The 12,099-nt window shown below is 52.6% G+C and overlaps 1 protein-coding gene across 1 annotated transcript; it reads right to left on the bottom strand.

Annotated features, from left to right (window-relative positions):
- Positions 1 to 112: 112 nt before the first annotated feature.
- Positions 113 to 8,428, bottom strand: LOC135805469 (leucine-rich repeat serine/threonine-protein kinase 1-like). Its single transcript, XM_065319506.1, has 3 exons — positions 7,689 to 8,428; positions 6,298 to 6,719; positions 113 to 5,918 (listed from the first exon to the last, which is right to left on the bottom strand). Exons 1-3 carry the CDS (start codon positions 8,113 to 8,115, stop codon positions 981 to 983), a joined length of 5,787 nt encoding a protein of 1,928 aa, XP_065175578.1. The 5' UTR covers positions 8,116 to 8,428; the 3' UTR covers positions 113 to 980.
- Positions 8,429 to 12,099: the final 3,671 nt, after the last annotated feature.

Genomic DNA, 12,099 nt, shown 5'->3' with positions numbered 1-12,099 from the left:
CGGTCAAAAAGCTGAGTCCACACAGCTAGCTGCAACCTGGTCGGGCCAACTCAATGCCAGATCCCAGCAGCACACTACAGCATATCAGTCACACGATTCACACACTAGAATATGAAATCTTCAAATGTCCTAGTTTGCACACAAGTGACATGGACATCTAAGCATTGACAGTCCATTCGTATTACTCGAATGATCAGTGCAAGTGAAATAAATCATCACGAGTCAGAAACAGATAAGAAATTCACCCGGGCAATTCGGTGATCACGGGAAATCAGATAATGTAACGGTATCAGTGTAGATGTGCTCAAGGAAATAGAGGTCAAAATAAGAGGCAGTCACGTGTGACTTCAAAATTGAAATATGGAGTTCGTTTTGTCAAAATTTCATAAAAAAAAGAATATAAGAAAGGGCAGAGACCGTGAAAGTCGATAAATATGGCAGTGGAACATGCCCATAAGAATGGGAATACTAGCAAAGCAGCACTCTGGCATGCCACTATCACAATGTATCAATAGGCAGGAGATGGCGGATGTATGTTGTGGTGGCAGAATTGATAAGCTGCTGCAAAACGACAGTGCCAGATGTCAGTGTTCGTATGTACAGTAACATGTACAATATGCTCGTGTCAGGTATGTTACTATGGTAACTGGGCAGGCCACGCTGGCCTCTGACCAGTTTAGTGCAGAGAAGAGAGGGAAGGGAAGAGTTACGAGAGCGGGCGTCATATGTACAGTGTGAATGGTGCAGAGCAGTGCAGTAAGTGACAATTCAGTCTAGTGCAACAAATTGAGTCAAGTGCAAGTGATATGGGTCTTCTAGACATGAGAGCACAGCAAACAAGTTACCTCCAGGGAGCATGCTGCTCTGCTGAATGGCACGGCGAATGAACTGCATTGTTGTCATCCTTGCACATGCACCAGCAGAGACGAATGATAGAATAAGAAGGATCACGGCATGTATTTGACGACAAAGCGTCGCGATCAGTAGATTGTGCTAGTAGCCTCTAACTGTCGTTGCTGCAGCGTGATGAGGGTCTCGGACGACACCGCCTCCCAGAGCAGTAGAGCTCCAGTGCTGGCGTCATGTATGCTGCCAAGATGACTGCTGGGCAGGCTGGTTGTCTGCGAGCCGGGCCACTTTCTGTCCTCCTCGACCATGGCCTGCAGACGGCACTCCTCTTCGGCGCTGAGCAGATACTGCACGGCCGGTTGACGGCCGCGACCGCCAGTGATCACCACCCCACCGCTGCTGGTGCCCCCGCATGCACCATACTTGGCGGGAACTTTGAGCAGACACCGCACTCCCTCCAGGTGGGGCGTGAGCACGGCCAGCAGCTGCAGGCTGTCGGCTTTCAAGATGAGAACGCATCCGTCGACGAGTCCGATCCAGAGTGTATCCTGCACGGGCAGCACACGCTGAATGTGCTTGTCGCCCGTCACGCTGGCTTGGAACGAGACCTTCTGATTGTGCAGCGGCTCCGTTTTGTTGTCATCGTCGGAATTGGGAGACAGCAGATCCTGCGGAACACAGGTGGGCAGAGATCTCGTTTGATCATCATCGCCATCATCATCATCTGCACCATCACCTCCGTCAGTCTCATCTACAGCCGTGCCAGCGGGGCCACGAGACTTTCCCGTCCGCATGCACTCCGGAGCAAACTCGATAGTGGCTAGATTCACTTTGAACACTAGGTCTCTGTTGTCAGCACGCCAGCAGAGCAGATCAAGCGTGCGCCAGAGGAAGCTCCAGACTCTGCCATGTGCCTCGTCGTAGACCAGGTCACAAATCATGCCGGCCGTGCTGCACTCCCAGGTGTCTATATGCTCAAGACTGGGCAGGGCCAGGAAGACAACGCGATTCTGGTGTGCGCACCACAGCTCCTTGCCGGCCACCAGAACCATGGAGCGCAGAGAGCCGAGGCGTAGCGTCGTCTCGGCAACAATGTTCAGCTTGCCACTGAGTATGGGTTCGCTGGAAGGAACGGCCAGCACACGTCCATTGGCCAGTGCCATGAAGACGGTGTTGGGTGAGGAGTGCAAAGCAATGCATACATCAGGTGTCATAACCTCACGGATACAGTGGTACTTTGTACAGTCAATCACCTGCACGGAGCCATTGAGCAGGGCCAGCCAGATCTGCTCGTTCATCACTGGCAGACCTATACCGCCACCACCGACGTTGCTACCCATTGCTGGTAGGGATGAAGGCACTTCACGGCGTGGTGGCATCACAGTGCACATGGCCATCACGCGGGCCTGTGCAACCTCGTGTAGGGCCAGCTTGGAGAGGCGACGTGCGTCGAATGCCGTCACCAAGCAGCCATGCTCGCCGCTGTCATCGCAGATCCACACCTGGTCCTTTTGTTGCGCGTACACAGCCAGCCGTGGAACAGTGTTCGGGTGCATCAGATCACCGCCAAGCAGGAGATTAGCATCAATAGCACGCAGCATGGCCTCACAGCGGCTGGCAATCGGTCGACTGGGTGGGTCTGATCTCCAGCATCTCACCGCAAGTGCTGTCATCGCTGGGAGGCCGCACTTGGCTGGCGCTGCAGACATGATGGGTGGTCGCCAACCGTTGAGCACTTCCTCGTTCAAGTCCTGCTCGTTGATAGTGACGGCTGGCTCACGGGCAACCATCTCAAACAGGACCATTGCCAACGCATAACTATCCGCAGCAATTCCATCGTACTCCTGTTCGCCATTGTGGTGTAACATCTCCGGTGGCTGATAGCCGGGAACACCGCGCATACCTCGTGAACCCGAAGGCCAAACCCGGCTGCCATTCGCCACGTTACCTAGCTGGACGGTGTGCTTCACGTTGAAGTCAGTTGACGCCACCAGCACTGCAGAGCTGCTCACACCCAGGTGTGCTATGTGCAGGCTGTGTATGTAGCGCAGTGCGCTGGACAGCTGCGCGGCACAATGCATCAGGTACAGGCGTGTGATAGGCGGCCGCTGTTCCTGCCGATCATTGAACAGCACGACGTTGAGGCGCTGGAAATTGGAAATGGGCAGCACCAGCGCCGGCGGTCGCAGGCACAGTGCCAGGCACTGCAGCATGTTTGGATGCTTGACTGAGCATAGGCCCACGCTCTCAAGTCGCAGCTGATGGTAGGCTCGCTCAAGTACCACCTGCTCTTCCGTCTGCTCCTGAGGAAGAATTTCCGCCTCGTCCTCCAATGCCCTGTCGATCTCATCATCAAACGTCTCTACGGCAAACGTTTGAGGGGTAGCCGTTGCGAAGACCCGCACCACAACCGGTTCGCCGTTGTAGATACCATTTCCTTCACTGACATCAGTGATACTGTCTGAACAGCGCTTCAGGTCTCTCACGAGAAGTGTGGCGTATTCGACGATCGGATGAGATTTCACGTGGACGAGCATGACCTCTGGGATGAGATCGATGAGAGGAATGCTCTGAAGGCAGCGACGGCACTTTATGCTGTCCGACTCCATCAGCGCTTCGATGCACTGGCCAAAGCTGAACTCCGGTTCGCGCGAGTCACCAGTGCTGATGGTACTGACGCTGCCACTGTCGCTACTGTCCGCCGCCACGGACGACGTTCGACGTTCGCGTGCCGCGCGCGCTTCTCTGCGCTGCTCACGCTGGTCAAAGTGCTCCTCGCGCCGATGCTGGCACTTCACGCAATTAATCATCTGCACGGTGGCCATGACGGAGTCGTTGCCGCTCAGCAAGTGTGGAAACCAATCACGGAACAAACAGTGAACAGCAGTGGCCATTAGTGCCATCAGGTGACAGCCAAAGGAGTTTGACGACGAGCGGAGCTGAAGGCAACGAGAGCTGTTGGACTTGCGCACCATCTCCAGCGTGAACCACACGCCGTTACTTGTGATGTAAGCTATGCCGCGGCGCCAGCAGAACAGGTTTGCCGTCGGTGGTGTTGCAGCAGCAGCAGCAGCAGCAGTAGGAGTGGCAGCAGTATCGGCGGTGGCGGTGTTCTCCGGTGCTTGATACTCCCAACCGTTGTCAGAACTGCCGGCGTCGGTCCTGCTTCTGCCCAGGCCTGTGATGCTGAGGTTGGCATCAGTATTGGCCACATCACACATGATTAGCCAGCTGCGCAGCAACAGGAGAATGCGCGTGAGCAGGCGGCTTTCAAAGCTGATAGGAACAACATTCATGTAGTAGAGGCGAACGAAACACGCCACCTTGTGGTTGGCCGGTAGGTAACGCTCCAGATCACGCATCGGCATGTCTTCCAGCATGTTCTTGACGAAGAAGAACGTGTCATCCCAGATGGTGGCCACGCCGAAGCGATTCAGCAGGTGCAGAAAGGCACGGTGGAACTGCATTGGGAATCGGTGGCATGCGTAGATGGGCTCCAGGTCGCTCAGCATGAGAAAGCCCGTCTTCTGAAACGCATCGCGGTTGCGCGCCATGACCAGGCGTGCCAGCATGGCATACAGCCAGTGAGGATCGACAAATACCAAGTGATCCAGACCTCCGTTAGGAACCTCGTAGTGCAGTATGACGCCGGTGAGGTGCAGATAGCGGATAGCTTCCATGAGATCCTCTTCGGTGTTGATGTCATGGTTATCAATCTGCTTGGTCACCAGCTTCCACATGTCCTCCTTGTCCAGGATGGGGCATTGGAAGATGACCTTGCGATCGTTGCGGACACGTTCCATGTGCTCTGCTAGCGCCGAGTAGCTGTACGGTACCGGCATTCCCATCAGCTGCTTGCCGTTCACTTGCACCGAGGTGGCCGCACGGTAGATTGCTTGGCGCAGTGCGGGCACGTGCTCTGCGTTCAGGCTGGTCTCGACCATGCCGTGAAACTGCAGACACTGGTAGCCCGGCTGCCGTGTGATGAGTCGTGCCAAGCTCTCGCGCATCGACACCACGTAGCCAGAGTTCACCTGCTCCGCTGTCAGCTTGTCCGTGAACGTGGCCACAACCAGTACGGGAGAGTTGGGAGAGTACGTGACGATGTTATCCAGCCAGAAGCGCAGTCGGTGGATTCCCTCCACGCCATCCGTCACCCTCCACACCAGCAAGTGCATGGCATGGGCAGATAGGAGACAGTGGTGCATGCTGCGGAACTCCTCAAAGCCGCTGAAGTCCCAGACGGAGAACATGTACTTTGGCTTGCGCCATCCACTGCCGGGCACCTTGATGCTGCATATACGCAGCTCAGCCTCGTTCTCGTAGCGTTTTCCCATGGACGTCTTGTCACCGCGCAGTGACGCTACAACACTGCTCTTGCCGGTCTGTGAGTCCCCGAGCACGACCAGTTTCATACGATATGCCGGGCTGCAGTCGCGCAGCTTCTGACGCATGTGTGCCACGACGGCATGCGGGTCGTTTCTGGCCGCGGGCGGGATGTTGTTGAACGACGTGCCAGACACGTCCAGGAACTGCAGCTTCTGAAGCAAGCCGAAAGATTTCGGCAGCGCTTTGACACGACTCAGGCCGCGCAGATCCAGGCTGGTCAGGCAGCGGAGTCGCCCGATGACCGACGGCAACGTGACGAAGTCATTGTTACCCAGCTTGAGCTGCTCGACACGAGAACTGCGGATACCGTCAGGCAGCGACGTCAGGTGATTGTGCGACAGGTCAAGAATCCGCAGGCTCGGCGACCACTGGTTGAATTCGGGCAGGTTCTTGAGGTGATTGTGATTCACCCATAGCTTGGCCAGGTTGGGCATGCGCAGAAGAGCCACGGGAAGAGCTTCCAGGTGATTGCCGGACAGGTCAAGCATCTGAAGAGCATTGATGTCAAACAGGGCGTACGGCAATGATACCAGCTTGTTGGAGTAGAGATAGAGACGCGTGCACCAGGAGGCTATTGATGACAACCATAGAGGCTCTAGCCGAGGCAAGCCGATGCCATACCAGTTGACGATGCCACTGTGGCGGTCAATGTCAGAACGAAGGAGAAGCTCATGGGCGACCTGCATGGCAAACAAGATCACAACCGCACACACATGCATACACACACACACATACACACACACACACACACACACACACACACGCGCGCGTGCGCACGCACAATGATAATCAATGCCAATATTTGCATCGCATCTTCAGCAGAAATGGCTGCTGACGCAATTGTGTCAAAAATCACGACAGACTGCGCGGCTCAGGGGAGTCTCAGTAGAAGATTATGTGTACATACGGTGGAGGTACTGCACACTCATCACCCTCCTCCGCTTTGCAGTCTGCACTCCCAGCAATCCTTTCCCAAGGTGTTCCCAGGGCAAATGATCTGCACCATTCGAGGTACACAGTGCGTAGGGATGGGTGTCAAGTGAGAAGTCGCCGGCTTACCTTATCTCTCTTGCGCTCCAGGGCCAGACTGATTGGCACGTGCGTCTGTACGGCGTTAATGATTTCAGGGACGTGAGCCTCACGCACATACCACTCGGGCGGGTCCTGCATCAAGGCGGCGTCGCGCTCGCCGTACAGAAAGCGCACCATGTCCACGCGACCGTCCACCGACGCTCGGCAGATCATCAGCATCGCCACGACGACAAGATGCTCGCGCTGTGCCGCCAGCGTCACGGCGTGATTGAGCCGCTCCACCGAGATGCGCTTCTTGAGCAGTAGGCGACTGACAGCCTCGATGTGACCCCTGCGACACGCATTGAACAGTGCCAGTTCGACGTCGGCAACGGTCAGGTCAGACGATGGTATCTGCTGCAAGAGACTGACGACTTGTGATGGTTGCTTCAGCGCTAGCTGTGATAGTTCTGCTCACAGTGAATTTTACAACACATGCACACACACACACACACATGCATGTACACACACACACACACATGCATGTTCACACACACACACACACACACACACACACACACACACACACACACACACACACACACACACACGCACGCACGCACGCACACACACACATGCATGTTCACACACACACACACACACACACACACACACACACACACACACACACACACACACACACACACATGCGAACACACAAACACACACACGTGCACACACACACACACACATACACACACACACGTGCACACACACACACACATGTAAAATACTACTAGACTAGTACTGGTAACATGCGTTGATTTCATCACCGTATGAAAGTGGACATTCACACCTGGTGGCATGGGTAGAATCTGCACGCAACCTCACCAGAGGGTAGTCGTAAAGATATTACCTCACCAGAGGGTAGTCGTAAAGATATTGAATCCCTCCGCCATCACCGACCACTGCCTTGCATATACAGTAAAACTCCGGAGGGCTCTAATCCGGACCCCCCCCCCCCCTAACCTGGGCATGTCTGTCTACCGGGTACCTCCTTTCTAACTCATCTAGAGCCACAACAGTTGGCCTGTCAACGAAAAACGGTACCAGAAACCATTGATTGGCATAAAATATGTTTACTTGCATGCAGTAAGTGTGTGTGTGTGTGTATGTGTGTGTGTGTGTGTGTGTGTGTGTGTGTGTGTATGTGTGTGTATGTGTGTGTTTGTGTGTGTGTTTGTGTGTGTGTGTGTGTGTGTGTGTGTTCTAAGGTACGGGTAATTCCTAGTTACGGGCAGTGCTCGGTTTCAACCTGCCCTGATAACTGCCCTGATTACAGGAGTGTTAATGCATGTGTGCGAGTGCGTGTGTGCGTGCATGTAATTATATGTGTTGTATGTGTGTCACGAGCCATTACTGCCGCTGATTAACCATACCTCGGCTAACTAGAAGCCGGCACACGGCCGACTTGCTTGCCTTCGGTAGCTCACGCAACGCACGACCTCGTGCCGTTAGCTGGTCGCGATCGGCAACGTCCGAACGTGCCCCGTACCAAAGCAGCAGTCTAACACAGGACAGATGAGCATGCTGCACAGCCAAGTGCAATGGCGTGCTGCCATCAGCAGTGCGGGAGTTGATCGTTCCCCAGTTATCGTAATCCAGTAGCAAACGTAGCACGTCCACCTGGCCCAAATCCGCAGCCAGGTGGAGGGGGTTGAGCGCCAGCTTTCCCTGCCGTGCCTTCAAGCGATCCTCCAGGTCATGGCCAGCGCGCAGCTCTCGCTGCAGAGCCGCCACATTGCCATCACGACAGAGCTGATGCAAGTCCAGCACGCGAATAGGCCGTCGCTCTTCATCATCCATCCCGACGGCCGTTCGAGTGGAGGGCGCTGCACCGACACCACAACGACGCACTTAGTAGCTGCCCGTCGCAAATCCAGAGCAGTAGTGGTGTCCTGGCCCCGGCTGTGAGCTGCATTTGCACTAAATCACCATCCACTCAGGATTCAGCGGCATGCTTGTGCCAGCCCAGCGTCCTACCCCACGACTTCACAAAATGCAGGCATTCATCGGCCGAGCTAGCTTCTCTTCGTCGCACGCGCAGCGCTAGCGATGAGAGACAGGACCATGTTTTCGGACATTGCACTTTTGTAGTCTACAAAAATAGGCTGTGAAAATCTTTCTCTTTTCTTGCACTAGCGGCTGCATGCACCTGGCCTGATGAATATTGAACTCCCCTTGCTTTGCAGTCTTTATGCACATAGTCATTGTCACATGCTGGGTGTACTAAACTGTTACTCAGTAGATCTACTGACACTACTAGTAGGCACTTCAGTCACGTGACATGACCTGTCAAAAAGTGCTAACGCTGAATCGCGTACATGCGTGGCACCAAGGAAAGGCGCATGCATAGATCGATCTGTAGCTGCACGGAAGCTGCGCAGGGCCTTCTCGTGTGGCGCAGCATGTAGCTGAGGCCCTCAGCTTTCGTTTGAGCCCACATACGTCATGATGCGGCAATTTTTTGAACTCACGTACAGTTCGAGTAAAATCGGCAAGGATTTTTCGGGCATTTCACTTGGTTGCACGCATTTGCCATGTAGCTCATCGTCTTCAGCGTCGTATTTCCTTTCGGGATCAGTTGTCCTCGTTCGTCCGACACTTTGCGCATTGCTGCGCAAGGAGAAATAATGCGAGGTGTTATTGGAAGCGAACCGCGATAGGCGTCCTCCCGGCAATAGTCCTTGTTCGTCGGAGCCCATGCGCATGGCTGCGCAAGAAGAAATATTGCCAGGTGTTATTGGAGTCGCATCGGAGCAGTCGTCCTCTCCTGCAGGCGACGAGTAGGACAGTATATACTTCGGCGACTGGACCAAGAGAGCTGACATCAAAACGGCCTGCTCGGAACAAATCGTCAGCTGATCAGCAGGTGGCTTCCAGCGACCAAGAAAAGCATTGACGGTGATATGATACCAAGAATCCAGCACACACTCTATGCACAAAATCTCTCATGCTGGAGTTGCTGAAGTTTCAGTAGTCCCAAAAATTTGCAGACGATGTTCTATTGTAATAGTTTGTCATTTCTTTCCGTCAATTACCCGGTAAATTCTAGTTTGCTCAGTCTTCGGCTCATTGTTCTTCCGTACTCATCACCAAGTCAGTACTGTACATGTAGCAACAATGTTTTCTGGCACTGAATTATTGTAGTTACTTTATCTTACCTCAAAGTCTCATCTTATGCTTTTCCGAAGGCTTCTCTGCACTGTTTTCATGCTGTTGCGATGGAGTTGCTATGCTGTTGCTATGGAGTTGCCATGGTGACCACACCCGATATCTTCGTCGGAGCTGCCGGACGGATGAAAAATCCGAAGTTTTTCCAAACCATGCTGTTTCTGCATTCATCTGGTTATTTTGACCTGCTTCCAGCGAGCCTGGTATTTTGCCACTATAGACACTGAAGCAAGTTCTGCCAATTTCTGATATGCTGCTGGTGCCGTCGAAATACTGAAAATGCCGTTATTCAATTCTCCGACTTTGGGTGGCTATATCTCTGTGCTAAGTTATTCTTTTTGCTTCAAATTTTCTGTGGAGTCTTCCTAAACCTATCTGAATCAGATACAAAAAAGAAATACGCGTATTTCTCGTTTTGAAAAAATCGCCTGAAGTGCCTACTACTAGTACTAGTACTAGAGTCTACGACTGAAGCGGCCTAAACTCTAAACTAAAGACGTAAAGTCTGCTGTAGATCATCTACCGGTACCGCGGTATGAGTATGACTATGAATATCACAAAGCCTTGATAATTATGACGCTTGCCAGGACAACCCCCTAGCTACTGCCAGTACTGGCTCCAGCTACCTGTCTCGTAGTAGACACAAAGTCAGACCAGGGTACGGTAGACACGCGCATTACTTGATCTGCATAAAGTTGAAAGTACAAGACAACAAAGCCAAAGGACGAAACAGTTCTGTCAGAAGATTGAGTACAAGACACAAAAATGTTCGGATCGACCACAGTAGACCACAGTTTCTATAAAGTCGAAACTAAATTTTACTTAGAAACCGCGAGGCAGCATGGGGGATAGCGAACAAGACAGTTAAGTATGCAGTAGTGAGTACAGACTGTACAAGTACATTGTATAAGTAAGTTCAAGAGTCAAGACTTGAACTAACTTACTTACTTCACTTACTGAGGTAGCCGGAGGTAGACCATGAGACAGCGCTACGTCTACATACATCTACCCCGGCACAAGGCCTAGCCCTTCACCGGCATGTTGACGGCTAGGCTTCAGGCTAGCCTTCACTGGCTTCAGTTCGCGGAGTAGATCTACCCATGGCCATCAAGAGTACATGATGTGCAATAAGCTCAGATCAGGGTCTTGGTAACCAATAAGCTTTTTTATTTTTACTCTTGATATCAGTACATTTGTACTCTACACATGCATGTACAAGTAACATGTACTAGGTCCTCATCACAGGCACAATACGACTCCGCCTGGTCGACTCCGCCTGGTCGACTCCGCCTGGTCGACTCCGCCTGGTCGACTCCGCCTGGTTTGACTCCGCCTGGTCGGAGATGTGATCATGTCGACTGTCATAATCCGTCAGGTTCACAAGTAGCAGCAGCCGGAGCCTGGGACTCGGGAGCTTGATACGGGGAAACCGCGAAGTAACAGTTACTTGAGAATGGACAGCGGCGACCAGTTAGCGGCACATGGTGTAGTGGCAGAGGGAAGCGACTTCACTCAGAACTGACAACCCTACTGTGTACAATACCGTCCAGCCAGAGCCTGTTCTGTTCATCCACATCAGCGTAATGTGCAGCACAGCGTCTGAGTTCCCTACCACTCGCTCGCAGGATGCCGAGAACAGCAGCAACCACTCCAGTGCACGTGGCGCAGTTGGGGTGCAGCTGCAAAGAAAGCGACTCAACCCAGCCGCTCATCCGTTATCTAAACTAGACTGAAGTAAGAATTAATAGCATCTGCCTGTGCATGACTATACTACCTACATGTACTATACACAGCACCGTGGAGGCGTCCGAGACTACCGTAAAAGTCCGTAAATAAGTACCTGCCCGAAAGAAATACCCCCTTCATTCTTTTGGCTCTGTCTGTTGAAGTCAAGTCAAGCCCGATAAACATACTGCCCGAAATAAGTACCGGTACGGTGAGCACATGCAGCACGTAGCATGTACATCGACATGAAAATGACTTCTCCACTACACACAAGTCAGGTCCGAAAGTTAGTTCGTGCCCGAAAGTCAGTACCCGCCCGAAAGTTAGTACGGGTGTGGTCACTAAATTCGAAAGTAAATACGTACTTAATTTACGGACTTTTACGGTATTACAACAGGAATGGCTTATGCCGTGGAGCACCATGCTGCTTTTGACATTGTAAATCATCAAGATACTAGTATTACTTCTCTTGACTCTGACAGTCCTACCACTTGAAAATGCATGGATATACACACCATATCCCGGAGAGAAGTTGAGAACACAAGCTCCAATGACTAGTGTGCTCTTGATCATCATATTGCACAGGCGATAGTGGGATACTAATACATACCGTGACTTGAGCAAACTCCAACGCTGTCATATGCTTACAACTGGCCAAGATGAACCCAAACGATTTAAAAAATCCACGGTCCGCATGGCGTGAGAGCCGGGTTTTCCACATCCATAGGAATGCCAACACCCGAGAATCAAGGCGCAGATGCAGCTCCTAAAGCGGTGGGAGGTGAGTAGATCAGACCCACCAAAGTGGTCAAAGACCAAAAGTCCATTCGCGGCATCCAGGTACTGGATAAAATAAATCAGTAACTCATCAGGTCTGTGCCTGAGGGAACT

The sequence above is a fragment of the Sycon ciliatum genome, chromosome 1 (genome assembly GCF_964019385.1).
Source record: "Sycon ciliatum chromosome 1, ocSycCili1.1, whole genome shotgun sequence".
In the NCBI taxonomy this organism is placed as follows: Eukaryota; Metazoa; Porifera; class Calcarea; order Leucosolenida; family Sycettidae; genus Sycon; species Sycon ciliatum.
Note: the sequence above shows the minus strand (reverse complement) of the source record. Positions and strands in the feature narration are given on the sequence as shown.

Bases quoted from the DNA above. Each gene is read 5' to 3' on its own strand.
- LOC135805469 (XM_065319506.1), bottom strand. From the start codon at position 8,115: ATGGATGATGAAGAGCGACGGCCTATTCGCGTGCTGGACTTGCATCAG. The intron at 6,720-7,688 runs GTATGGTTAATC...CACTGTGAGCAG, and splicing joins CCGGCTTCTAGTTAGCCGAG to AACTATCACAGCTAGCGCTG. The intron at 5,919-6,297 runs GTAAGCCGGCGA...TTTGCCATGCAG, and splicing joins TGGAGCGCAAGAGAGATAAG to GTCGCCCATGAGCTTCTCCT.